Here is a 27,026-nt window from a genome sequence, read left to right as displayed (position 1 = left end):
CTTTTCTTGATCAAACTAATATGAAACATTGACATACAGATAACATTGAATGAATAGCAATTGGTACAATGAAAAAATGTGTAAGAAAAAGTGAAGAAAAGGAATTGCTATTCATAAATGAGAAAACGAAGTAGGCAGCCCTTCTTCTGCCAAGCACCGCGGTTTTCTACAGAAAACCAAAAACCAAGGATGTAAGGGAAATAAGTTCTTGTAAGGCCATAAACAAAGAAACTTTCTTTTTGTGATTCAAATAATGGACAGTAGGCAAAACTGTTGTGTTCTTGGTAGTAGAACCAGCATTAAGCCTTGGACAGTTCATCAATACAAGTCCTTTTAGAAGAGGAAATATCTACATTACCAATATTTCCACACCAACATATTTCCAATCCTTAACCTTTGTGATAAAACTCATCACCTATAGAGATCACACTATCACATCCATCAATAGTGAATGAAAGCTTTAAGAAAGGCTAGGTTGAGTTGTATATCTACTAATTACCAGTGAAATGAAAGCTAGGTTGTAAATTTATATTTATGAGCAATGTGAAAGTGATGTTTGTGATTCACTAAATGTTATGTTCGTAACTAAATTATTCTCAAATAAAGGCCAGATAGCTTTGAAATTGGCAAAGACAAAGATATTGATTAGAAAAAGAAAAAATGGAATTCAACCATGGAGACAACAAGTGTTAATCAAATGACCAGTAATTTCTATTTAGTAGTTTCTCAACTAGTCAAAAAAATTCCCTTTCTTTTCCAAGAAAAAGGGTAAAATTGTATATGATCTACAAATTTGTTATATGTGAATCTATGTCAGTGCTACAAATTACAATCATCAATTCAATTGAGAAGTGATATCAATGAAGATGTCTTCTGTGCAAGGAATTGTGAGTCCGCCCATCGGATGGTCATATCCGAATTCTTCTTCTGCCATACTAAGCAAGTCTTGAAATGAAGGTTCATTTAGGTACGAAAGAGGTACTACATGGCGCTTCTTCTCATCTTCTCCAACATAGACAGCAAAGTAGCCTTTTGGAATGCTTGAAGACTTCAAAGTTGCTTCTTTAATGCCTGATAGTGATCTTCGGAGAGCCTTCTTACCCTGAACAAAACCAGTTAATCCAAATGCCATGTTGATCTTACTTGGTGTGATTTTTCTTTAGAAGAAATATTAGAGTTACAAAAATATTGTGTAGTAGAGAATGTGAGGATTTGATGATTTGGGTGTGTGCTTATGTAGCCTTATATAGATGAATGGAGTGTTGGAATGGAATGCATACATATCTAATAAGGCTTTTAAATAAGTGGTTCTTAAGACATTTGGGAAGGTTTGACATATGTGCAAGAAACATAAGCATTTGAAGTTCACATGGCTTTGTCTTCCAACTCATACATAAAAGTTCAGCTGTAATTGAGACATATATACATGTGATCTATCTAACCATTACCAAGAGATAAAACAGCAATAGAGCCCACTTGTTCTATAAGATTTGCAACAAAGAAAAACAATTGTGAAACATATATAATGAACCAGCTCATTACTAGACTCCATCCAAGTCCAACCAACTACTTGGCTCCTTAGTCTTCAGTATTCATCTGGATAAAGGAATACACACACACACACACATAATTGGGTTCCTTAGCATTCCCTTGTTTGCTCCTAACATGAGTAAGGTTGTTCAAATGCATAAAGGAGCTGTTGAAGTACACTGTCCACCTTCCCCATCTCCATTCTATAGTCTTTCATTATATTTTTGCTTCTATTTATTTGCTAAGGACAGTAAGAGTCACTTGTTCCTTTTTTTTTCAACTTGTCAAACCAACTATAATATTTCCCTGATATTGAACATAAAAAAAAGTCAAACATTGAAGGAAGAACTAATTGATGAGTAGTAAAACAAGTGAAATAATGGGGTCAAGTAATATAGCTATGTGAGCTTAAACAACAATTCATGCAGAGAAACCAGTTTCCATTGCTTGTAAGATTGACAAATTATCAAACCTGAACTTCAAACTTGTGTATATATCCAATCCAAGGTCATCAAAATCAACACTTACTAAGGCTTTAAAGAGTGAATTTTGATCTTATATATAAATGTTTAATAACAGAAGAGAAGAGTACCTCTCTGAAGACCAACCAACCAAGTAAGCCTCCGGACTGGACTGGAATCAAAGATGGGTCTTCAAGTCCTGGGATTTTGTCGTACTCGTACGTACATGCAAAAAATAGGATTGGATTTGGATTATTGGTCGCTGTGGTTTTGGCATTTTGTAACTTATCCAGATGAGCTCTTGAATTGTGTGGTTTCAAAGCTCCCAACTCCGATTCCCAAACGGGCCCCTAACCCTCCTCTGTCACATCTTTTTCAACCTATTCTTCCTCAAACATCGAAAACTTCAATGCCCACAAACCATAATCATCCCCATTCTTCGTCATCTCTTCTGTTAAGAAAAAAAGTTCCCGCCTTTCTTTGTTTTTCGAATTTTTCGATTTGTTTTCGTTGATGGGCATTGGCTAAAAACCATGGAAAGGTTTTCCCAAAAAGAGAACAGCAGCATTCTTTTAGGATATACTAACAGTTTACGGAGGTCTTCACTCAATTATTCTGGGTCTTCTTCACCTAAAACATCTTTCAGAAACTCCTCCGATGAAGATTTCCAAGATGTTTTTGGTGGTCCTCCCAGGAGGTTTTCTATGCCGGATGTAAGGCACAGCAACTTCAGCGATGAGTGTAGAGATAGTAATGAACAACCCTTGATTGGTTCGGGTGAAAAACCAGTTTTTGGTGATGAGGTAGTGAGCCGGAGACGGTACCATAGCTCCTCCGATTTCTTTGACGACATATTTGGAGGCGATTCGTCAGTTACTTCTACTCCGAAAAAACAAGGACGGGAGTACCCTTTTCCTTCTTCTCCAAGTTCCCGGGTTCTTAGTCCTCTCCCACCTAGAGCTGAGCCTTTTGGAACTTCTTCGTCTCTTTCTCAATTCAGGTTTTGCTTATACTCCTCTTTCTTCAACTGATTCATGTTGCCCAGCTAGTTAAAAATTTAATCTTTTACCTTAAAATTAGTAGTTTTATGGCTAATGATTTGGCCATTAAAAATTCTCTCGATTGAAATCGTTGGATTTAAAGATTTCTGCTCTATAGCGATTTTTTATGTATCAAATCATGTCTCCGAACTTTAATATCTACTATATGGTGATCCCGAACTTTAATATGTACTAAATTATGCATCTTCAACTTTCATTCACATCACACTTGCGTTAGTAAAATTAGTCAAAAAATTTTAAATGTAATAATCTCAATGAGAATTTTGAAGAATATAATTGGTACATGTAAAAGTGTGGAAAATAAAAATCCTGATTTTAATAGTGCTTGAGTGCATTAAGTTTTCCTTGTTCTATATTTTAACTCTTGAACTGATTCATGTTGCCCAATTAGTCAAAAATTTAATCTTTACCTTAACATTGTTAATTTTAATGGTACTTGAGTGCATCAAGCTTTGCTTGTTCTATATTTTGACTTGTAATTTTCTTTCTTAGTCTTCCTCCAAATACAATCAAAGGAGTGGAGCTTCCAACCTTTGGTCCCCCTACTCGTAGTCTACTTAAATTGAATGATGATGCTTCTCTTCCTGGATCTTCAAAGGAAGCTATCCAAGGCACTGAGGTGTCCTCAAACTTGGTTAAGCCTGATCAAATCGATAAAGGAGCCACTTTGAAAAAGGATTCAGGAAAGTCCAGTAGTAATAGTGGAAGTGGACACTTTCATTTTTCGATATATAAGTGGGCAGGTAAAGGGGTTCCATTTGACATACCTTTTAATGGTAGAAGAAGTTCAAGGTTGAAAGAAATGACCAAATCTGATGAGCCACCCTTAAGAACAGATGAACACAGTATTTCAAAGAATGAAGTTCAAGTTCAATCCAACAAACAAGAATATGAATCAACTCTTGATGAAATCACAGCAGATAAAGTTGATGATTCAGTGATTCATCCAGTACCTCAAAGAATAATGGGAGATGTTTCAGGTACCACCTTGTTATATTTCAATTATGTTCACTTGTTTTGTTATCTTGATTCTTGAGACATACAAGTAAACTGTGAAATCTCATTAATTATTTGGCAGAAGACAAATCAGAGAAAGGAATCTCTACTCACCAGCCTGAGATGAAACCTATTAGTTCTCTGCTATTTGACAATGATTTTGAAAGAGGTAAGCTGTGTTGTAGTACTCTGAATCTTGGGTTTCAAGGACCATATGTTAGAGATGGTTAGTTGTTATTAGCCTAACGGTATTGATGTAATTAGAGAAATTATTAGCCTAACGGTATTATCTTACTCTCTCTTATGCCGATCTTGTTTTCCATTTAGACACAACCAATGTTGAGAGAGCTAAAATGAGTGGTGGCCAAGTGAAGGGAAACGAGGCGAAAAGCTCAAAAGCTTCGTCTCCAGTAGTTGGCAATAGTAAAACTGTAAAGAATCAGGGACGGTTAGATATTTCCGGGATCAATTCAGAAGTGGATAGTGCGAGTTTCTTCCAAAGTTCACCGAAGAAATCAAAAGAGAGTTATGGGAGAAACAAAGTCAAGGGAAGGGTGAAAGATTTCGTTAAAATGTTCAACCAAGAAACTCCATCAAAACCCAAAGATGGATTATCATTTAGAAGCCAGAGTTGTAAATGGAACAATAAATTCAATTTTGAAGTTGAAACAAGTATTAACACAGCTGTAGCTGATGAAAAATTGAAGATGCATGAGGTAATATGCATAATATTATGGAATGGTGCTCACTTCTAATTATTGGTGATGAACTTATAAAATCTCTGATGATATTTTAGTTGAGTGAGGATCTGAAGCACTCAGCAAAACCATATGCTTCTACACCGGGGAGCCCAAACCAAGCCACTAGCACTGGTTAGTAGGTGCTTTAATCTATAATGTTGCATAACTAAAGAGCCATTCAATTTGGCATAGTATGTGATGTGATGTCTAAGAGTGTTTCACCATTATCGTTTCAGGTTCATTCCCAGATAACTTTAATGTTAAAGCCGACGAATCAGATGAGCCTTTCCACGAGAACTTCCAGGTATCTCTTTTTGTCTTTCTTCCTTCCAATATTCTGGCTTCAAGGCATAACTACTTGATAGTATAATATAAGATCCATCTACCTTGGGACTTTGATGAGTAAGAACATTCAAAGTAGTACTGCTTTTAATGTCAAACACATCCTCACAAACACAGAGAATGTCCTTGTCCACAATACCGATTTGTCCATGCATCAACTGTACCTGAATGCAGTAAAGGAATTCAAACTCAGAATATATTTGCTAATTAATGTGACAAAAATGTTTTATTTTATAATAACCACTTACAAATGACTTGACAATGCCAAGTCCAAAGCTAGTGCCTTATTTAAGTTCATAAGTTTCTTTGTCTTGGACATAGTTTTCGAAAAGATCCTTTTGCTTTTCCTTTGGAATTCCTTTCTTTGCATCATCCACTTCAAACACAAAGTCCATAACATGTGGATCATTCATGACTTGATCACAGTCTTCCTCGTCGGCTTTGTTCTTGTAAAACAAGCATGGCAATATTCGGATTAGACTTTGTCGATTTGAGGAGGAATTAATGGGTTAAACTTGGTTTTTTCACCCAAGCTCGAAGACTCCATGTCCATGATCTGGGGTACATTTTATAGCATTGCTTAGAAAATTGCCTAGAATTTGTTTAAGCTTTATTCTATCACCTTTGACATGTGAGAACTTGATCACAGAAACACCACATGGATCCAATTTCAAATCAACTTTTCTTTTAGCTCCAGAAGAGTAGTAAAGATCAACTACCTCTTCCAAAAGTTGAACCCATTTGAAAGTCAACCTCTTCCAACTGAATCATTCCAGCTTCAATTTTGCTAGTGTCAAGAACAGTGTTCACTATAGCTAAAAGCCATAAGAATATGCTAGTAATGTCACACAAGAAACATTTAATCATTTGCATAATAATCATTTGTAAAATGGTCTTTTGCAAAATATTATTCAAAAAGAAAATGTCATTTTGCAGAGTAACATTAAGAAGAAAAAATCCATTTCTACCAATAACTCCAATGCTAGTATCTTAAGCGAACAATGTCACGATGAACAAGCACCAGCGTCGTGATGATGCCTAAGACCGAAATTCCAAAACTGATAATATTATCTTCAGTTATGTGAATCAATAATCAACACTACTTGTATATGTTGTTTTCCATTTTACTTAAATCTTGTTTGGTTGAGATGATTGGCAGATAAAAGAATTACCCCAAACTGTGAATGACAACCTGGAAGTGGAAACTGGCCCAAACAATCAAGAAATCCAGGTAATGTAAAACATAAGACTGCTCACATAAATATATAAAGGACCTCTGAACTGTTTGTATCTAAATAGTACTTGATATATAATAATGCAGGAAGTTGAGACTAAGATTCGAGAGTGGACAAGAGGTAAAGAAGGGAACATTCGTTCACTACTTTCGACTTTACAATACGTAAGTGTTGATGAGATAACAATTCATGTCAAAATCCACACTTGTATTTGTTTGTGAAAGTTAAACTAATTATAAGGCTATGCAGGTGCTTTGGGCTGAGAGTGGGTGGAAACCAGTTCCTCTTGTAGATATTATTGAAGGGAATGCCGTGAAAAGATCATATCAAAAGGCTTTACTTTGTTTGCACCCAGATAAGCTACAGCAAAAGGGTGCTGCAACTCACCAAAAATACATTGCAGAAAAGGTTTTCGATATTTTACAGGTACCTTCCTACCAAGTACTACTATCATTTTTCACAACCCAGTTCGCTAATTCGTATATTGTGTATATATTTTCTTATAATTTGATACAGGAGGCATGGAATTACTTCAACTCATTGGCTTCAGTGTGAGCTAGCTAGAAAATCTACATTGGTTATGTACATACATATATACATTGGTTAAAACTCGATTGGTTTAAAGAAAGGCTTGGAATTTCTGTGTTTGTAATTGTAATGTTATCTTGTATACCAGGAAAAGGTGAATTTATTGAAGGAGTCTGGAGCATTTGTTTTAGTTGTATCTTGACTACTTTCTTTGAATAAAGTGTATAAATGGTTTTGTTGCATGCTGATGCTGAAAGTCTTGTCAAAATCACTTAACTCCATAACTCTAACTCATTGCCAATTGCTGCATAGTATCAACAGTTTCTTGGTTGAATTTTTTTTCTCTTTTCCATATTGGTAACTTTATGTTAATTTTTAGCTTTGGACTTGAATAGAAAGAAAGCAATTTAGTGAAACTCATTCACCAAAAGCTTAGTACTTTCTACTATTATATAGAGGATTTAGTAAGAATCGATGTGTTTGGAAGTAACAATGTAATTATTATAGTGGTAATTACATAGTGTAGTAATCACACTATATTTAAAATACAAGATGTATTTAGATATGAGGTGATAATTACATATGAATTCTTAAAATCTTGTTTGCCAAAACAGATAGTAATTACATAAGAAAATAATATTTTTTTTAGTTATTAAATTTAAAATAGAAAATTTATAGTAATTAGGCAGTAATTATACTCAATTCTCATGGTGGTACAAGAATTGGAGACTGTAATTGGAATCTTTCAGTGTAATTGCAAACATATGAAATCGTGTAATTACCTCCAATTACACACAAATCCAATTACGGTGTAGCTTTCTAAACGTGCCCTTAACCTGCCATCAAAAGAGAAAAGTTGGATTTTGAAACGTAGTTTTTATAGTTCATATATACTACTCTTAGCCTTATATCACAGAATGTAGCAGCAAAACCATTCCTACATTGGGTTTGGTCTCTCACTAGATTCAACAATAGCATTTAAGGACAGACATTGCCAAAATAGATAATTCAAGACACATTCCATTCTTGCTCTTTTATCAGTTCAACTTCAACCTCTTAAAAAGTGAGTTATCTTATCCTCCCTGACAAGGCAACAAAGGGCCCAACCTTACCTTGCATCCATTGCCATTGTCAGCCCAAAGTCTTATTTTCCTTCTTCAGTTTGCCTTAACATGTGGACCAAAATGTGACAGATGAGAATTTTCTCACCATGCCAGAGTTTTCGGAAGACTTAAGACACAAAATGCAATCTATATTACCTTACTGGCTTCAGCATTTGAGCCTTTAAAATTGTATTGAGGAATTCACAGTTGAAGATCTTAAAGATTTGAAGCACTACATAATAATTTGAAGGTTCAGAAAAAAGGCAAAAGCTACAAAGTGGTATCCACTACTAAGATTCTGAATTCTAAGCTAGTTTCTGCAGAGATTCAAACAAACTTCTTTACTATTACTAAGAGCCCTATATGACTATAGTAGAGCCATAAATGAACAATAGTTCAGTTTGGTGTAATCAAGTCACAATTATTAGATTATAATTCAATGTTTTATTAGAACAAATTATTGTAAACAAAACTGATTATTTCACTGCTTATGTCATTTATTTCATTCTTTTTCTCTATTCCCAAATAGAGATAATTTTAATAATATTGGAAGAATTTCAAACTTTGGTGTATCCAAGATTTTTAAAGATTGAATTTTTATAACATAAAATGGTGCATCAAAGATTGCTTTGTGTAAATAAAATCACAAATTCTTGAAATGACTAATATTTCATTAATTAGATCAAACAGTAAGAAGAGAAGCTAACAACCCAATTAGTCATAATATAAATGTTTACAGAAGAAAAGAGGAATGAGTAAAATGTGTTGAAACCCTAAGCTCTCTCGCCTCTGATCCTACGAGCCAACTGAATATCCTTAGGCATGATGGTAACCCTCTTAGCGTGAATGGCGCACAGATTGGTGTCTTCGAAGAGACCCACCAAGTAAGCCTCCGCAGCCTCTTGAAGAGCAGAAACGGCGCTAGACTGGAATCGAAGATCGGTCTTGAAGTCCTGAGCGATTTCCCTCACCAATCTCTGGAACGGAAGCTTTCGGATCAAAAGCTCAGTGCTCTTCTGGTACTTTCTGATCTCCCTAAGGGCCACAGTTCCGGGCCTGAAACGATGTGGCTTCTTCACTCCTCCGGTGGCGGGAGCCGACTTCCTTGCTGCCTTGGTCGCCAGTTGCTTCCTTGGAGCCTTTCCTCCGGTGGACTTTCTTGCTGTCTGCTTGGTACGAGCCATTGAGAAAGGAAATGTAGTTGCTTTTGTTGTTTGTTTCTCGGGAAATTGATGGAAAATGGTTTGAAGGGAATATTGGATTTGAGTTGGTATTTATAGTAGGTGTGAAATGAGAAGCGGGAGTGTTGTAATCCGCTTTGCGAGTTATGAGAATGAATTGTGAGCGTTGATGTATTCTCAATCAACGGTGGAGATTCAATTTACTGTCTTCACGCGGATCGTCGAATTGGCGGTTCTTCAAATATTTGATTTGGGGACTGAGAAAAGAAAAGGAGGGAGGGAGCCATATCTCAATGGACAATGATGTCATGTGAAAATGTAAATCTATTTTAATAATTTTTATTTTATATAAAATTTATATTTTTAATTTTATTAAGGTGGCGTTTGGTAACACCTTTTTAATCAGTTTTCTGTTTTTAAAATTAAAAAGGTGAAAATATTTTTCAAAAATATGTTCTATAAAACTGTTTTTACTTTTTAATTGAAAATCAAAATTTTAAAAATAAAAAAAAGTCACTTTCAATATTTTTTTAAACAGTTTTTTTTTCTTAATCAATATTTTGGACTTCGATCAGACCCGGACCCAAATCCCCCCACGGCCCTGGCGCTGAACCCGGCCTCTGACCTGAACCCGAACCTAGACCCGACGTAAATAAAATCAAAAAATGAAAGTAAAAATGAACTCTACAGGACACACTTTTGTTTTCTGTTTTTAAAATTGAAAAACAAAAGTGGTTACAGAACGCATTTTTATTTTTCAAAAACAAAAATTTTACTTTCATTTTGTGATTAAAAAATTAGAAAACAAAAATAATTTCATTTTGTGGTTAAAAATTTTTTAATTTTTTTCTTTCAATTCATATTCTTAAAAAATATACCTATCAAACAAAAATAAATTATATTTTAAATATTATGACAAAAAAATTATATGAAATCTTCTTAGAAAAAAAATAAAAAATATATATACATGAGTTACAAAAAATTATGAAAATAAAATCAAAATAATTATTAAAATTAACATAATTTTATGTGAGTAAAAAAATTTAAAAAAACATATATTAAAAGTAATTTTAAAAAATTATTTAAATTTATATTTTTTTTAAATAATAAAGTGTGTTTATCATTTTATGGGGTGTAAATAGAGTTCCTTATTTACTAATGATTTTTTTTTTATTTTTTTGAAAGGGTTGTAATACTCATTTTTATTTATGGAATTATGTATAAAATATAGAAAGTTGGACATTAACAAAAAAAAATGACAATATATAAAAAAAAAAAAATTAAAAAAATAATCAAGTTTTTAAGGGTATCTTTCATGCTGCTACATAGCATTCAAGTTAAAATTCACAATTTAAGGATCGAAAGTAATTGTAGATAGGGATATAATGACAATTAACCGATCTAATTATAACTGACCGTTAAATATTAAATATTTAATTGTGATTAGATTTAATAGAATGTTACTTTTTAATATCTAATTGGATGTTATTTTTTTAATGTCTAATCGGATCGGATTAGATGTTGGATGGAGTGTCCTTTTTTTAGATTTGATGAATCCAATCTAATACATAATGGATCTAAAATATCTGAGGGATCTAATTCGATCCAAAAAAAAAAATTACTAAGTTTAAAATATTTAATAAACTTGAATTAAACTAATAGATATACATAAAAAAAATATCCAATAGATAGACTAGTCCAAATATTTACTCCGTTCATATTTCATTTAATATTTGATTAATTGTTTGCTAATAGTTAATTGGTACATGCATGTTAATTGCCAGTATATTGCGGATTATGTCGCTCTCTTTAAGACCTTTCGCGACTCTGCTCGTACTGTGCATGATAATTAGTTTTTATTATTATATTAGTTTTTGAACAATTAATAACTTTCCCACTTTCAAATCCACATCCAGTAAAATCAGTGTCTTCATTTTTGCAGCAAATTATTGGTTATAAATTTATATTACAAACAATGTTTGAGTGATGTTTATTGTTGAAGTTGATTCTAAATTCTTCTCAGTGAGCTTTGAAGTTAGGAAAGACAGAAAAGAGGACAAGTGGTAATCAAATGAGTAATTTCTATTTGCTAGTTTCTCAACTAGTCAGAAAAAGGGTAAAAGTATATGATGTACAAAATTTGTTATGTAAATATCTATGTCAGTGCTACAAATTACAATTATCAATTCAACTGAGATGTGATATCTATGAAGATGTCTTCTCTACAAGGAATTGTGAGTCCACCCATTGGATGGTCATATCCGAATTCTTGTTCAGCCATACTTAGCAAGTCTTGAAATGAAGGGTCATTTAGGTACGAAAGAGGCACTACATGACGCTTCTTCTGATCTTCTCCAACATACACTGCAAAGTAGCCTTTTGGAATGCTTGAACACTTCAAAGTTGCTTCTTTGATGCCTGAAAGCGATATTCGAAGAGCCTTCTTACCCTGAACAAAACGAGTCAATCCAAGTGCCATGTTGATATTCCTTTGTATGATTTTTCTTTAGAAGAAGTATTAGAGTAATTCAAAGGAATATTTTGTTGTAGAGAATGTGAGGACTTGATGATTTGGTTATGTGGCTATGTAGCCTTATATAGGTTATATGAATGGAGTGTTTAAATGCATACATAGCCAACAAGTGGTTCTTAAGACATTTGGGAAGGTTTGACATATGTGGAAGAGACATAAGCATTTGAAGTTCACATGGCTTTGCCTTCCAAGTCATATATAAAAGTATAGCTGTAATAGAGCCCACTTGTGCTATAAGATTTGCAACATAGATGAACTAGCTTATCATCCATATCTTTTCCTTCTTTCTAGTTCAATTAACAAGAGGAACAAAGTTATAATATTGCAGACAACACCATGTGATTGCTGAAGGACTATGCTTCTTACTAGACCCCATCCAACTACTTTGGCTCTTTGGTTTGCACTACTCATTTGAATGAAGAAATACATATCTATACATATATATATATACATATTACCAAATAATATCCCACCAAGTACATTGATTTTATAGAGACTTAATTAAGTTCCTTAGAATTTCTCTTAGATTTTTTTCTTATTCTAAGTTGAATGCCAAATTATGAGTGCAAACAAGATAGATGACAAACAATGCCAATACAATGTAGATTTTTTTCCTTAGAATGGCCAAAAGGAAATGCCAATACAAATGAATGCTATTGCATTTTTTTCTCCAGATCAGTGGCTCAATATTGTTAGTATGGCTCTTTACAACTAAGTATGAGAACTTAGATCAGTGAAGATATTGTCATTGATCATCTCTGCAAAGAATTGTACTTTCAGCAACATAAGGTAATACATAAAGCTTTCTGGAGTGTTTGTAATCTTCAAATTTGCTTCATTAACATTGGAAATTGACCTCCCTACAGGCTTCTTCCCACGGACAAAACCGATTCATATGCCATGTTGATAGTTTTCGTTTTAGATAACATAAAATATGTAATGTGTCTGTATATATAGATGAATGGTTCTCTGACTTATTTAGGCAATTGGGTTGGTTTGGTATTTGTAAAGAAACATAAGCATTTGGAGCTTCACATGGCTTTGTCTTCTGATTCATACATGGACACTTGGTGAACAGCCTACAACTAACAATAATAATGAAGACACAACCATGTGATTGCTCAAAGATGATGCTTACTCCCTAGACCCCATCTCTACAACTGCCTCTTTAGTCTTCACCATTCATTTCCACACAACAGACTTATCTTTTCTACAATTATCATCAAGGGTATTGATTATATATATACTCATAATATTGGGTTTCTTTAACACCTCAACTCCTCACAGTCTCAAGTACTAGTGCTTTCTTTTGCAGTATTTTGAGACCTATCTCTTTGCTTACCTTTTCTTCTTTCTTCAACAAACAATCATGGGTTTTCGTTTTCCCGGTGTAGTTCAAGCCAAGCAACTTATTCAGAGGCCTTTTTCTAGTGCAAAAGATGTTCCAAAAGGGTATTTGGCAGTTTATGTTGGGAAGAGCAAAATGACAAGATTTGTGATCCCTGTGTCATACTTGAACAATTCTTCATTCCAAGAATTGCTATGTCAAGCTGAAGAAGAATTCGGGTTTGATCATCCAATGGGAGCTCTAACAATTCCATGCAATGAAGATACTTTCATCAATCTTGTTTCAAGCTTAAATGTCTGATGATGAGTGTAGATTGATGCTAACTACTAACAAAAATGATCAATTGTTACAATTTTGTATGGCAAAGATGCCAACACCATGTAAATATTTTTTTCTTGGGGACTGAAATGAAAATGCTCTCTGGGAATGATACAAATATGAATTACTTTTCTTCAATGAATTGTTTTATTTATGATTTAATCTGGAATCCTTGTCTCTTTTATACATACCAAGCTAGTTACCATTTTCTGACCCCATGATATGGTTTTGAGATGATGATTAGTCTGCAAAATCTAGAATCCTTGTCCTTAATATTCCTGTTCTGAAAAATTGTCTGACCAAACAGATCAAAGGTTTCTCATTTACCAAATTTGGTGTGAATCATTTTCTTGGAGAATGAAACTGTACAAATTCATTACTGTGAACTAAACTTATTGTAACATTAACTTATATAATATAAATTTCTTGCAAGCTCATTTCCAAACCATGTCTCATTAGTCTATTAGATAAGAGTTTAGCTTAAAGTGTCAATCCATGATCAACTACCATTTTCTTAGTCCAAATTTTCTATGGAAAGGTAACAAGTATTTGATCCGAGCAAGGTTCTTGTATGGAAACAGATGACAAAAGCCAAATCCCAAAATTTGATTTGGACATTAAATTTGGAAATCATACATGTTCCTCTTTCAGATCACATATCAGCCTTAGAACTAACTAAAGGCCTATAAATCATGATCATCCTACTCCATGCTCGCTATGTGTCGATCCCTATATCAACTACTGATTAGTACACGTCCAAAGAAAAAGTAGAGGCATCTATCAAAATCAGTTTCTTGATTTTGACAGCAGTTATTGATATCAGTTATAAATTTATATTCACAAGAAATGCTAAAAGTGATGTTTGTTTTAGTTAATTCTTCTTGAATATAGGCTAGTGAGCTTTGAAGTTGGCAAAGAGTGACACTGATTAGAAAATGATATAGCAGCCAAAAAAAATGGAATTCAACTGAAAAGTGAACAAGTTTTAATAAATGAGTCATTTCTATTTACTAGTTTTGAAGAAAAAGAGTAAGAGTATGTGATCTACAAAATTGTTTTCTGTGAATCTAGCTATGTCAGTACTATAAATTACATCATCAGTTCAACTGAGATGTGATATCATTAAAGATGTCTTCACTGCAAGGAATTGTGAGTCCGCCCATTGGATGATCATATCCGAATTCTTCTTCAGCCATACTTAGCAAGTCTTGAAATGAAGGCTCATTTAGATACGAAAGAGGTACTACATGACGCTTCTTCTGATCTTCTCCAACATAGACTGCAAAGTAGCCTTTTGAAATGGTTGAAGACTTCGAAGTTGCTTCTTTGATGCCTGAAAGTGATCTTCGAAGAGCCTTCTTACCCTGAACAAAGCCAGTCAATCCGAATGCCATGTTGATCTTCCTTTGTGTGTTTTTCTCTTTAGAAGAAGTATTACTATTAGAGTTCACAAAAATATTTTGTAGTAGAGAGAATATGAGGACTTGATGATTGAGTTGTGTGGCTAAGCACCTTTATATAGATGAATGGAGTGTTGGAATGCATACATATCTAAGGCTTCTAAAATAAGTGGTTCTTAAGACATTTGATAAGGTTTGACAAATTTGCAAGAGACATAAGCATTTGAAGTTCACATGGCATTGTCTTCCAAGTCATATATTAGAGAACAAACAACATTATAGCCCACTTGTGCTATAAGATTTGCAACAATGAAATTTTGACATGATGAAGTAGCTCATCTTGATCAATGATCATCCTTGCTTTTTCTCTATTTGAGTAATTATGGATAAGTGGAAAGGCAATAGCATGTGATTGTTCAAGGACTATGCTTCTTACTAGACCCCACTAACAACTTAGCTCTAGTTTTCAATATTCATTTAAATTCAAGAAAATTTATCTATACCAAATCATATCCTACCAAGGACATTGATTTTAGAGGAACATTATTAGGTTCCTTAGCATTTTCTCTTAGATCTCTTCTTTCCATTTCAAAAGAAAAAATTCATACACACACACAATGATCAATCTTATTTCTCATTTGAATGTCAAATTATGAGTATAGACAAATTGAATGACAAAACAAAAATGTTATTGCATTTCTTTTCCTTGAATGGACTATTTGATGAAGTCATTTATGTCTTTTTTCCATTTTCTTATTCTGTCATAAGATCAGCAGCTCAACATTTTATAAAGAACTTGATGTTTAATTCTTGTTTAGTGTAGACAAGTAGTGTAGCCTATTCGAATGTTTATCGTCTTTGAAGTAGCTTCTTCAACATTAGAATGTGACCTCAAATACCATGTTGGCCTTTCTTTTTGAGTTTTCATTTTAGAGCACAGATGATTTTGTTAATAATGAGTGTGGTAACTTTGGTAATGTGCATGTATATATAGATGAATGATTCTCTCGCATACTTAGGCAATTGGGTTGGTTTGGTATTTGCAGAGAAACATAAGCAATTGAAGTTTGAAACTTCACATGGCTTTGTCTTGTGACTGTGACATATGTATAGACATCACCAGGTGAGCAACCTACAAGGGTACCCCACTTGATACTAAACTTATGCAGCAAAAGAGAAACCATTTTGGAACATATTTGATCACATGACCTAATGGATCCTTCAACTAACAAGTTTTCTTTTCTCATGTGACTTTCAAATAATTAGGAAAGACACAACCATGTGATTTCCCAAAGATTAAGTCACTCACTAGACCCCATCTCATTAATTGACTCTTTAGTCTCCACCATTCATTTCCACACAGCACATTGATTATATATATATACTCTTAAGATTGGGTTCTTCAACATCTCAACTCCTCACAACTTCAACTACTCTTAGCTTACATTTTGTTCCTTCTTCTACCTTTAGAAACTTCAGCAATCATGGGTTTTCGTTTTCCCGGTGTAGTTCATGCCAAGCAACTAATTCAGAGGCCTTTTTCTAGTGCAAAAGATGTTCCAAAAGGGTATTTGGCAGTTTATGTTGGGAAGAACAAAATGACAAGATTTATAATCCCTGTGTCTTACTTGAACAATTCTTCATTCCAAGACTTGCTATGTCAAGCTGAAGAAGAATTCGGATTTGATCATCCAATGGGAGCTCTAACAATTCCGTGCAGTGAAGATACTTTCATCAATCTTGTTTCAAGCTTAAATGTCTGATGATGAGTATAGATTGATGCTAACTGCTAACAAAAATGATTAATTGTTACAATTTTGTATGGCAAAGATGCCAACACCATGTAAATATTTTTATCTTGGGGACTGAAATGAAAATGTTCTCTGAGAATGATACAAATGAATTACTACTAAACTTTTTCTTCAATGAATTGTTTTATTTATGATTTAATCTCTTTATATTAAGATCTGAAATCCTTGTCTCATTATACATACCAAGCTGGTTACCAATTCTAACTAAGATTTAATCTCTGTATATTAAAATCTAGAATCCTTATCCTTATTGCTGTTCTTTATTGATCAGCAAAATAGTACTGCAAAACTGTGAATTTGGCACTTTAAATACTTATTTTAGTTGAAACAGATCAAAGGTTTCTCATTTACCAAATTTAATGTGAACCAAATTCATTATAACATCTTTAATATAAATTTCTTCCAAGCTCATTTTCGACACCATATGTCATTAGTCTATTAGATTAGAGTATTAATTAATTTCTTCCATACATTAAAACTCGTCGTCTATCCTGAGAGCATGCTAAACCAATCCATATGTGAACATAGGAAAGAGATGCTCCGAAAAATTTAACATCTCTGAAAGAAAATCTCTAACTCATAATATCATTCCACCACCAAAAACATCTGCAGAAAGAAGGGGATTAGTATCTAATATTAATGTTTATAAAGTTTTAGATGTAATTGTATGTTCTTTTAAGGCTTATTATATGTCACTTTTTCTCATATCAGTTAAGTACCTGCAATGAAAATTTAACTCTAAAATGATTATCACTTTTTCTTCATTTTGGAAGCACTTATAATCTCAGTTATAAATGTATATGTATAAGAAATGTTAATAGTGATGTTTGTGATTAAGTAATGTTATTGTTTTAGATAATTCTTCTCAAATATAGGCCAATGAGCTTTGAAGTTGGCAAAGAGTGACACTGATTAGAAAATGAGATAGCAGAAAGGAAAATGGAATTCAGATGAAATATGAACAAGTTTCACAACTAGTCAAAAAATTCCCTTTCTTTTTCTAAGAGAAAGGGTAAAAGTATGTAATCTACAAAATTGTTTTGTGTGAATCTAGCTATGTCAGTACTACAAATTACATCATCAGTTCAACTGAGATGTGATATCAATGAAGATGTCTTCACTGCAAGGAATTGTGAGTCCACCCATTGGATGGTCATATCCGAATTCTTGTTCAGCCATACTAAGCAAGTCTTGAAATGAAGGCTCATTCAGGTACGAAAGAGGTACTACATGACGCTTCTTCTGATCTTCTCCAACATAGACTGCAAAGTAGCCTTTTGGAATGCTTGAACACTTCAAAGTTGCTTCTTTAATGCCTGAAAGTGATCTTCGGAGAGCCTTCTTACCTTGAACAAAGCTAGTTAATCCAAATGCCATGTTGATCTTTCTTTGTGTGTTTTTCTTAGATTTCACAAAATATTTGGTAGTAGAGAATGTGAGAACCTGATGATTGAGTTGTGTGGTTAAGTACCTTTATATAGATGAATGGAGTGTTGGAATGCATACCTATCTAAGGCTTCTAAAATAAGTGGTTCTGAAGACATTTGATAAGGTTTGCCAAATTTCCAAGAAAACATAAGCATTTGAAGTTCACATGGCTTTGTCTTCTAAGTCAATATATGAAAGTTTAGTTGTAATTGAGACATTTATACATGTGATCTGTTTAGTCACTTGTGGTGTATGATGAACTAGCTCATCTTGATTTATCCTTCTATACCAAATCATTGGGTTCCTTAGCATTTCTCTTAGATCTATTCTTTTCCATTCATCCATTTTATTTCTCATTTGAATGCCCAAATTATGAGTACAGAGAAATTGAATGACGAACAACACCAACGCAATGTAAATATTTGGCCTTATGGACCAAAACAAAAATGTTTCAAAGAATGGTAGAAATGAATGCTATTGCATTTCCTTGAATGAATATATCATTCTTGCTTTCTGCAATTCTTGCTTAGTTCTGTTATTTACAATTTTGTGAACTTAGATCAATGAATATATCATTCTTCTTCTTCTTCTTTTAATCTTGCAATATAATCTTGAGACAAAGTTACACATAACTCTTCTTTGAATCATCTCCAATTGCAATGTTTGTAGTCTTCAAAGTTGGTTCTTCAACATTAGAAAGTGACCTCAAATATAATCCCATGTTAGGTAGACCTTTCTTCTCAAGTTTTCATTTTAGAGCACAAATGATTATGTTAATAAAGAATGTGGTAACTTGATGAATGAGTTTTGTGGTAATGTGCATGTATATATATAGATGAATGATTCTCTAACATACTTAGGCAATTGGGTTGGTTTGGTATTTGCAAAGAAACATAAGTATTTGAATCTTCACATGGGTTTGTCATATGTATAGACATCTCCAAGTGAACAATCTATAAGCATACCCCACTTGATACAAAATATATGCAGCAAAAAGAAACCATTTTGGAACATATTTGATCACTTAATGAATCCTTCAACTAACAATCTTCTTTTCTCATGTAGCTTTCAAATAATGAAAGACACAACCATGTGATTTCTCAAAGATTAAGTCACTCACTAGACCCCATCTCATTAATTGACTCTTTAGTCTCCACCATTCATGTCCACACAACAGATTGATTATATATACTCATAAGATTGGTTCTTCAGCTTCACAACTCCTCACAACTTCAAGTACTCTTAGCTTACATTTTCTTCCTTCTTCTACCTTAAGAGAGACTTCAACAATCATGGGCTTCCGTTTTCCTGGTGTAGTTCATGCCAAGCAACTTATTCAGAGGCCCTTTTCTAGTGCAAAAGATATTCCAAAAGGGTATTTGGCAGTTTATGTTGGGAAGAGCAAAATGACAAGATTTGTGATCCCTGTATCGTACTTGAACAGTTCTTCATTCCAAGAATTGCTATGTCAAGCCGAAGAAGAATTCGGATTTGATCATCCAATGGGTGCTCTAACAATTCCATGCAGTGAAGAAACTTTCATCAATCTTGTATCAAGCTTAAATATCTGATGATGAGTATAGATTGATGCTAACTACTGACAAAAATGATTAATTGTTACAATTTTGTATGGCAAAGATGCCAACACTATGTAAATATTTTTTTCTTGGGGACTCAAATAAAAATGTTCTCTGAGATTGATACAAATGAATTACTACTAAACTTTTTCTTCAATGAATTGTTTTATTTATGTTGAGATCTAGAATCCTTGTCCTTAATCATCCTTACTGATCTTCAAATTTATTGTAAAAAGTTCAATGCCTGTTAATGATCTAGTTACTTTCTACATCTCTCATTATCAGTGAACTAGTGATATATACAAGTAATGTTAAAGCAATGTTTGTGAATGAGTAATGTCAAATAAAGGCTAATGATTAGGCGTAAAAATTACAGAATAAGTTTACTAGTTTCTCTGCTAGTCAAAATATTTCCCCTGAGATCAAAAGTACAGAGGCATTTATATAGGTGAGAAAATTACAACTAAATGTGCAGAATCAAAACAACTGAACTTTAAACAATCAAACAATTAGCAATGAAAAGATTATCAAACCAGGAACAATAATCGACAGAAAAACAGAAGCAAACAGAGTAAAACCATAAAACACTAAATGCAGAAAATAAAGAAATCAACACCAAGATATATATTGGTTAAAGTTCAATAGATCGATGTAATATATGACTCTACTCTAATTCTGGAACACCACCGTAATCCTTCTTTATTGATTGAGCAAGAATAGGTACAATACAGTTGAGACGAGATTCTCACAAAGTGTTTCAACTCTCACACTTACACCCAAGAATCTTCTTCATCTACAAAAGTTCTTCTTACAAAACTCAAAGCCAATCTCTCTCCTTTCTCTGTACCTCTCAATCTTTTCTCTCTCAAACTCTCAATCTTAGTTGTTCTTTTCTTTATGATAAGCGAAGGTGGTATTTATAAGCTTAGGATCAAGATTCTAAAGTCGGTGGCTGCAAGAAACGAGATTGTTAAGTTAGTTAGAAATAACTAACTTGACCAACTCCTCTTTGAACGAAGTCTTCACGTCAGCTTAAGTGCAATGGCCTCCGGGAACATAAATGAGCTTCCAGACTCAAGGACCACGGACTCTCGCTGAAGACGCTTTCGGATAGAATAAAATCTACTGTAGTCGACTATCGAAATCTATCATTTCAGGAGGGATAACTAGCCAGCTGGAACTCCTTTCCAGAGAAGGGCTAGTTACCTAAAGACTGAACTCGGAGTGAACATGATAATCATTTGGGAACTTCCATCCGGACTCCTATCATTCCACAAGACTCCTTTCGGAACCGACAACTGTGAGTAAACAACTTTTCAGAAATGACGATTGCGGAGACTTTTTTCATTTGGAGGAACTATACCACAATATATACATACATATAATATATGTATATGTATATATATAGCTTTGGTTTTCCAACTTTCCCACTTTCAAGCCTAGATTCCTTGTGTTTACATGAACCTGAAATCTCTCTCTCTCTCTTATGCTAGTAAATAAAACCTGTTAAAGGATAGTACCCTAAACAAAATTGTACCAAAAAGTGGAGATCCACAGCTACATGAAGAATATGAAAAAGATAACTTTTTGTATATGTATTTTGATATCCCATTTAGAACTTTAGAAGTTATTGGCTTAGCATAAAACACATTATGTAGTCCTTTGCCTTGTGATGAACCCTTCTAATTCGCAGTTATGATTGAAAAACAGAATTTTCAAATTAGTTTGTATTCATTATACACACATCATATACTTTAATTAGTTTACCAGTTAATGATCAGTGACATGAAAGCTGAGTACTATCAGTGCCTTCATTTTTTACAGCAATTATTGATTATAAATTTATATTTACTAGCAATAAATTGTCTTAGTTGATTCTAAATTATTCTCAAATAAAGGCCAGTGAGTTGTGAAGTTGATAAAGACATAATAGAGAATAAGTGTAAATCAAATGAGTAATTTCTATTTACTAGTTTCTCAACTAGCCAAAAAAAAATCCCTTTCTTTTCCAAGAAAAAGGGTAAAAGTATATGATTACAAAATTTGTTATGTGAAAACCTATGTCAGTGCTACATATTACAATTATCAATTCAACTGGGAAGTGATATCAATGAAGATGTCTTCTCTGCATGGAATTGTGAGTCCGCCCATGGGATGTTCATATCCAAATTCTTCTTCTGCCATACTAAGCAAGTCTTGAAATGAAGGCTCATTTAGGTACGAAAGAGGTACTACATGACGCTTCTTCTGATCTTCTCCAACATACACTGCAAAGTAGCCTTTTGGAATGGTTGAACACTTCAAAGTTGCTTCTTTGATGCCTGAAAGCGATCTTCGAAGAGCCTTCTTACCCTGAACAAAACGAGTCAATCCAAATGCCATGTTGATATTCCTTTGTATGATTTTTCTTTAGAAGAAGTATTAGTGTAATTCAAAACAATATTTTGTAGTAGCTAGAGAATGTGAGGACTTGATGATTTGGTTATGTGGAAATGTAGCCTTATATAGATGAATGAACTGTTTCAATGCATAGATAGTCAATAAGTGGTTCTTAAGACATTTGGGAAGGTTTGACAAATTTGCAAGAGACATAAACATAAGCATTTGAAGTTCACATGGCTTTGTCTTCCAACTCATATATGAAAGTTTAGCTGTAATAGAGCCCACTTGTGCTATAAGATTTGCAACAAAGATAAACCAGTGTGAAACATATATAATGAACTAGCTTATCATCCATGTGATTGCTGAAGAACTATGCTTCTTACTAGACCCCATCCAACTACTTAGCTCTTTGGTAGAACTGTTCATTTGAATAAAAAATATATATATAATATATAATATAAATATATATTCTAAATAATATCCCACCACCAAGTACATTGATCATTTTATATAAACATAATTGGGCTCCTTAGCATTTCTCTTAGATTTCTTTGTGCTTCTTGCATAACACACTCATTGATCCATATTATTCTAAGTTGAATGCCAATACAATCAATGTAAACAAAATTGGTTAGGATGGCCAAAAGGAAATGTTTCCAAGAATGATACAAATGAATGCTAGTGCATGGTATGGAAATCTTCTCCTTTTTCTTAATCTATGCTCAATATTGCATGTAAATAACTTGATCCCCTCTTTCCTCTCTTCAATTCTTGTTAGCTATTAATTCTGAGAACTGAGATCTGCAAATAATTGTAATTTCACCTATCTAATTTTCATATCTGAAATCTTCACCAACATAAGGTAATAAATAAGGCTTCTTTGATCTTTGTCATCATTGTAAAGTAGCCTTTTTGGAATGTTTGTAATCTTCAAAGTTGCTTCATTAACAATGGAAATTGACCTCCCTACAGGCTTCTTGCCATGGACAAAACCGGGCAATTCATATGCCATGATGATCTTGCTTTTTGAGTTTTCATTTTAGAGCACAAAATATTTGTCAATGTGCCTTTATATAAATACAGATGAATGGTTCTCTTGCTTACTTAGGCAATTGGGTTGGTTTTGTATTTGCAAAGAAACATATGCATTTGAAAATTCACATGGGTTTGTCTTCTGACTCATACATGGACACTTGGTTGTGACTATGGCATATGTATAGACATTACCAGGTGAACAACCTACAAGGAAACCCCACTTGAAACAAAATGTATATACCAAAGATAAACCACTTTGGAACATATTTGATCACATGACCTAATGGATTCTTCAACTAACAAGTTTTCTTTTCTCATGTGACTTTCAAATAAGTAGGAAAGACACAACCATGTGATTTCTCAAAGATTATAAGTCACTCACTAGACCCCATCTCATTAATTGACTCTTTAGTCTCCACCATTCATTTCCACACAGCACATTGATTATATATATACTCTTAAGATTGGGTTCTTCAACATCTCAACTCCTCACAACTTCAAGTACTAGTACTTTAACAGCTCTCTCTTTGATTACATTTTCTTCTTTCTTCTACCTTTAGAAACTTCAGCAATCATGGGTTTTCGTTTTCCCGGTGTAGTTCATGCCAAGCAACTTATTCAGAAGCCTTTTTCTAGTGCAAAAGATGTTCCAAAAGGGTATTTGGCAGTTTATGTTGGGAAGAACAAAATGACAAGATTTGTGATCCCTATATCATACTTGAACCATTCTTCATTCCAAGAATTGCTATGTCAAGCTGAAGAAGAATTCGGATTTGATCATCCAATGGGTGCTCTAACAATTCCCTGCAGTGAAGATGTTTTCATCAATCTTGTTTCAAGCTTAAATGTTTGATAAATGATGATGATGAGTATAGATAGATGCTAATACATAACCACTAACAAAAATGATTGTTATTTGTAACAATTTTGTATAGCAAAGAATGTCAATACCATTACCATGTAAATATTTTTCCTTAGGGACTGAAGTTAAAATGTCCCTAAGAATGATACAAATGAAACTACTTAAAGCTTTTCCTCAATTGAATTGTTTTATTTATGTATTAATCTCTTTAGATTAAGATCTAGAATCATTGTGTCCTTGTTCTATCTTGATCTGCAAAATAGCACTGCCAATTGGGCACTTCAAAATAGTCCTTTTAGCTTTGAGTTGTAAGACCAAAGAGCTCTGATTTAACAAATTCATGGTGAACCATTTTCTTGGAGAAAACACTACTAATGGAAATTAATACAAGGAAAGCATAACATGGGGCTTTAAAACAAAATCATCAAAATACTAGTAATAACCCACCATTAATCCACCATTCCAGACCTATATGAGCACTTAATAGGAATACACCACTAAGTTTTGAATTCCTGCAAAAAGTGAGAACAATTTTCTATGTAAAAATAAAAAGTATGGGAAGTCTTCCCCACTATTTTTGCATATAATACACATTTTTAAGGGGAGAGCATGATATAAGACAATCTCATTACTACATTATAACATAAATGATTTTTCTTGTAAGAATGAGTTCAATGAAGATTCATGGGTCACTGCTAACTTAGAAAATCTCTCAATGCTTTTTACACCCCCCCATCACTTGGTTACACTTTACACAAACTCCCCAACCAAATTTAGTTGAGTCATTACACTTCACAAGTTAGAATAATGCTACAGAAAATACATTAGTTGCATAATTGTGTTGAAGTATCATCCACACCAACTAATAAGATCTTAGAATTTGTCCAGCCAACATTTACAACTCGATCGACGACATGGCAAGTGATCCAACCATAGCTGTTCTTCTAATTACGAATATACAAAATAGTAGAAACCATATCTCATTAGTCTCCTAGGTAAGAGTACTGATTAGCTTTTCAAACTCTCCAACCACATACATCGTCTTCCCTCTGACATCTTGACGAACATTTGTCTCCACTCGGGAATCAAAAATCTATCCATTGCCTTCAAGTAAGAAGCATTCGCCACATTTGGAATGGATTCCAATATATCCATGCACTCAGTTACAGAGTATGGATCATAATCTGATGACATCTCACTACTCCTATGAACTCGGTCAAATGGCCCCAAAGTTACTTCGATTTTAGAATTCACATTGTTGGTCCATCCCCCGTGTATGTTATCCGCCCCTAAATGCTCTGAGGTTCTATATTGTTTTGTTGGCCGAACATTTTCAAGAGGATGAATAGCTTGACAACGTGCAACAGTAGCAGAAGTCCCAGACTCATTGGTATCAGCAACGTTGGCAGTTGGCTCAAAATCATCTGCTACAGTTTCAGGTTCTTCTACCCGCTGCTCATCCTCAGATTTTGATGGGGAATGGGTTGCTGCATAGGGTGGAGGTCGGTTTGTTGTGGATAGAGTCTTGAAGATTTGATCAAGCAACTTGTAATGAGCACATCCTTTCCTTTGATACCGCTTTGCACCAGGGTGTCTCTGCAAATCAAAACCGATACAATCAATAATTTCCAGATAAACAGACTATAAAAACAAATGACAAAAAGTAGCTGAGGCACATTAGCATTACTTTCAAGTAGGCATCCCAAAAATCATCATCAGCACGAATAAGATTAGTTTCAGGATCATATTCAGCACCAGTTTGGGACAAGATACTTGAGAACTCACGATGCATCTTTCTCAATCGATTGAACTTTGATTTCAACTTCGCAAGGTCATATCTCCTTCCAAAATTCGAGAACAAATCATTGTCTATGGCTTTCCACGTTTTTCTATCTAGGGTGGAAGTATGTAAGCTTTTCTTGGATTCCTTAAGCAACAAGGCAATGAAATATCTTTCAACTTGAGGCGGCCATATGGAAACATCATCATATTCTTCAAGATTACATGCCATACCTTACCAACCCTACACACTATAAGAGCAAAAATAAGTGTACGTATTTATAGAAAAGTAATACAAATCCCAGTTTCGATATCATGATATAAGGGACCACTCAAAAGTCAAAACTTTTACAATGCAATAATTGCAACTTTGTTAATTGTTAGGAGAAAAGCAATCCAGTCAAATGTAATTCTTCCCAGATTACTATATTGAACACAGAGCAAAGTAGTGTGAAAAACTACAGAATGAACAAGAACAGAAATTTCAGTTCAAATAAGGAGTGTAGGAATAACTAAGGGGAAATTGATACAAGTTTCAGTTCAATGCCACTCAAAACTCTCTGCTTCAAAAATGCACTAAATTATAATAAATATTTAAGCTTTACCAAAGGGTTTTGTGTAAGGGGAATTTAACAGTAACAACACTCAATTGGGTTTATCCCATGCATTTTATCAAACACATTCAATTCAAAAACCGAAAGACTACAAATTTCAATTCAAAGTTAGAATCAATCACATTAAAAGCATAAACTGATTAAATACAAGCTGACCCAACTCCACAATATAACAAATTAATCGAAGAAAGACTAAACTAGAAGACTCACCTTAATGAAACTCAAAACCCAGAGATTATACTGCTAAGCAGCTCAAAAAAGGGAAGAAATTTGGGGGTTTAGTTGGAAAAGCCCACAGAATGTTGTTGGTGAATTGAGTTGGGTCAATTCAATGAGTCTCAGTGAACGGAGTAGTTACTGGAACAAAGGGTAGAATAGAACAGAACAGAACACCGAAGTTCTTCCTGTTCAGTCCAACGTCAAAACCCATCCCACATATCTTTTTTGCTGGGTGTAGTTACTACTTTGCCCTTTTTCTTTCTAGAGATTAGCTTTGGGAAATTTGAAATTATATGGGTCTAAAATTGGTATCCTAATCTAAAACTATACATAATTTGTAAAAGGGAAATTTTTTTTACACCTCGAAAAATGTTAAGTACACCTTATTTTAATAATTTTTATTTTATATAAAATTTATATCTTTAATTGTACTGAATATTTTTTATTTTTTTCTTTCAATTTATATTCTTAAAAAATATACCTATCAAACGAAATTAAATTATATTTTCAAAATTATGACAAAAAAATTAAAATAAAAAATTA

The 27,026-nt window shown here is 33.6% G+C and overlaps 11 protein-coding genes across 17 annotated transcripts; 4 read left to right on the top strand and 7 right to left on the bottom strand.

The window, feature by feature from the left end:
* Positions 1-686: 686 nt before the first annotated feature.
* On the bottom strand, positions 687-2,238 carry LOC115721180 (auxin-responsive protein SAUR21). Of its 3 annotated transcripts, none has more exons than XR_009686057.1 (2): positions 2,003-2,135; positions 687-1,836 (listed from the first exon to the last, which is right to left on the bottom strand). XR_009686057.1 is itself a non-coding variant. In XM_061109900.1 (2 exons), the coding sequence occupies exon 2, from the start codon at positions 1,130-1,132 to the stop codon at positions 836-838; it is 297 nt and encodes a 98-aa protein (XP_060965883.1). In that variant the 5' UTR covers positions 1,133-1,836; positions 2,139-2,238; the 3' UTR covers positions 687-835. The 3 variants fall into 3 exon arrangements, 2 of the variants coding, with proteins under 2 accessions (XP_060965883.1, XP_060965882.1); XM_061109900.1 differs by lacking the exon at positions 2,003-2,135 and adding an exon at positions 2,139-2,238; XM_061109899.1 differs by having other exon boundaries at positions 2,123-2,228.
* Positions 2,239-2,524: 286 nt separating this feature from the next.
* LOC115721178 (J domain-containing protein required for chloroplast accumulation response 1) lies at positions 2,525-7,135 on the top strand. 4 transcript variants are annotated; one of them, XM_030650434.2, is made up of 10 exons: positions 2,525-2,991; positions 3,545-4,032; positions 4,134-4,217; positions 4,376-4,764; positions 4,845-4,920; positions 5,025-5,092; positions 6,290-6,361; positions 6,452-6,529; positions 6,615-6,791; positions 6,882-7,135. In XM_030650434.2, the coding sequence occupies exons 1-10, from the start codon at positions 2,525-2,527 to the stop codon at positions 6,918-6,920; spliced, it is 1,938 nt and encodes a 645-aa protein (XP_030506294.2). In that variant the 3' UTR covers positions 6,921-7,135. The 4 variants fall into 4 exon arrangements, with proteins under 4 accessions (XP_030506294.2, XP_030506293.2, XP_060965856.1 ...); XM_030650433.2 differs by having other exon boundaries at positions 4,131-4,217; XM_061109873.1 differs by having other exon boundaries at positions 6,615-7,135.
* A 1,511-nt stretch (positions 7,136-8,646) lies between these two features.
* On the bottom strand, positions 8,647-9,306 carry LOC115721179 (histone H3.2). The gene has a single exon (XM_030650435.2). The coding sequence runs from the start codon at positions 9,178-9,180 to the stop codon at positions 8,770-8,772; it is 411 nt and encodes a 136-aa protein (XP_030506295.1). The 5' UTR covers positions 9,181-9,306; the 3' UTR covers positions 8,647-8,769.
* A 1,932-nt stretch (positions 9,307-11,238) lies between these two features.
* LOC115721181 (auxin-induced protein 15A-like) lies at positions 11,239-11,981 on the bottom strand. The gene has a single exon (XM_030650437.2). The coding sequence runs from the start codon at positions 11,654-11,656 to the stop codon at positions 11,360-11,362; it is 297 nt and encodes a 98-aa protein (XP_030506297.2). The 5' UTR covers positions 11,657-11,981; the 3' UTR covers positions 11,239-11,359.
* Positions 11,982-12,976: 995 nt separating this feature from the next.
* Positions 12,977-13,542, top strand: LOC115721441 (auxin-induced protein 15A). Its single transcript, XM_030650738.2, has one exon. It carries the CDS (start codon positions 13,080-13,082, stop codon positions 13,356-13,358), a length of 279 nt encoding a protein of 92 aa, XP_030506598.1. The 5' UTR covers positions 12,977-13,079; the 3' UTR covers positions 13,359-13,542.
* Positions 13,543-14,359: 817 nt separating this feature from the next.
* LOC115721439 (auxin-induced protein 15A) lies at positions 14,360-14,886 on the bottom strand. Its single transcript, XM_030650736.2, has one exon. The coding sequence runs from the start codon at positions 14,768-14,770 to the stop codon at positions 14,474-14,476; it is 297 nt and encodes a 98-aa protein (XP_030506596.2). The 5' UTR covers positions 14,771-14,886; the 3' UTR covers positions 14,360-14,473.
* A 1,284-nt stretch (positions 14,887-16,170) lies between these two features.
* On the top strand, positions 16,171-16,702 carry LOC115721440 (auxin-induced protein 15A). The gene has a single exon (XM_030650737.2). The coding sequence runs from the start codon at positions 16,261-16,263 to the stop codon at positions 16,537-16,539; it is 279 nt and encodes a 92-aa protein (XP_030506597.2). The 5' UTR covers positions 16,171-16,260; the 3' UTR covers positions 16,540-16,702.
* Positions 16,703-17,191: 489 nt separating this feature from the next.
* LOC115718458 (auxin-induced protein 15A-like) lies at positions 17,192-18,297 on the bottom strand. Its single transcript, XM_030647243.2, has one exon. The coding sequence runs from the start codon at positions 17,962-17,964 to the stop codon at positions 17,668-17,670; it is 297 nt and encodes a 98-aa protein (XP_030503103.1). The 5' UTR covers positions 17,965-18,297; the 3' UTR covers positions 17,192-17,667.
* Positions 18,298-21,558: 3,261 nt separating this feature from the next.
* Positions 21,559-22,080, bottom strand: LOC115718457 (auxin-responsive protein SAUR21-like). Its single transcript, XM_030647242.2, has one exon. The coding sequence runs from the start codon at positions 21,972-21,974 to the stop codon at positions 21,678-21,680; it is 297 nt and encodes a 98-aa protein (XP_030503102.2). The 5' UTR covers positions 21,975-22,080; the 3' UTR covers positions 21,559-21,677.
* Positions 22,081-23,392: 1,312 nt separating this feature from the next.
* On the top strand, positions 23,393-24,049 carry LOC115720602 (auxin-induced protein 15A). Its single transcript, XM_030649753.2, has one exon. It carries the CDS (start codon positions 23,584-23,586, stop codon positions 23,860-23,862), a length of 279 nt encoding a protein of 92 aa, XP_030505613.2. The 5' UTR covers positions 23,393-23,583; the 3' UTR covers positions 23,863-24,049.
* Positions 24,050-24,486: 437 nt separating this feature from the next.
* LOC115718478 (L10-interacting MYB domain-containing protein) lies at positions 24,487-26,741 on the bottom strand. Of its 2 annotated transcripts, none has more exons than XM_030647266.2 (3): positions 26,475-26,741; positions 25,559-25,901; positions 24,487-25,467 (listed from the first exon to the last, which is right to left on the bottom strand). In XM_030647266.2, exons 2-3 carry the CDS (start codon positions 25,880-25,882, stop codon positions 24,880-24,882), a joined length of 912 nt encoding a protein of 303 aa, XP_030503126.2. In that variant the 5' UTR covers positions 25,883-25,901; positions 26,475-26,741; the 3' UTR covers positions 24,487-24,879. The 2 variants fall into 2 exon arrangements, with proteins under 2 accessions (XP_030503126.2, XP_030503127.2); XM_030647267.2 differs by having other exon boundaries at positions 25,559-25,894; positions 26,475-26,719.
* Positions 26,742-27,026: the final 285 nt, after the last annotated feature.

This window comes from Cannabis sativa, chromosome 2 (assembly GCF_029168945.1).
Source record: "Cannabis sativa cultivar Pink pepper isolate KNU-18-1 chromosome 2, ASM2916894v1, whole genome shotgun sequence".
NCBI classification, from domain to species: Eukaryota; Viridiplantae; Streptophyta; class Magnoliopsida; order Rosales; family Cannabaceae; genus Cannabis; species Cannabis sativa.
This window is presented reverse-complemented; position numbering and strand designations above follow the sequence as displayed.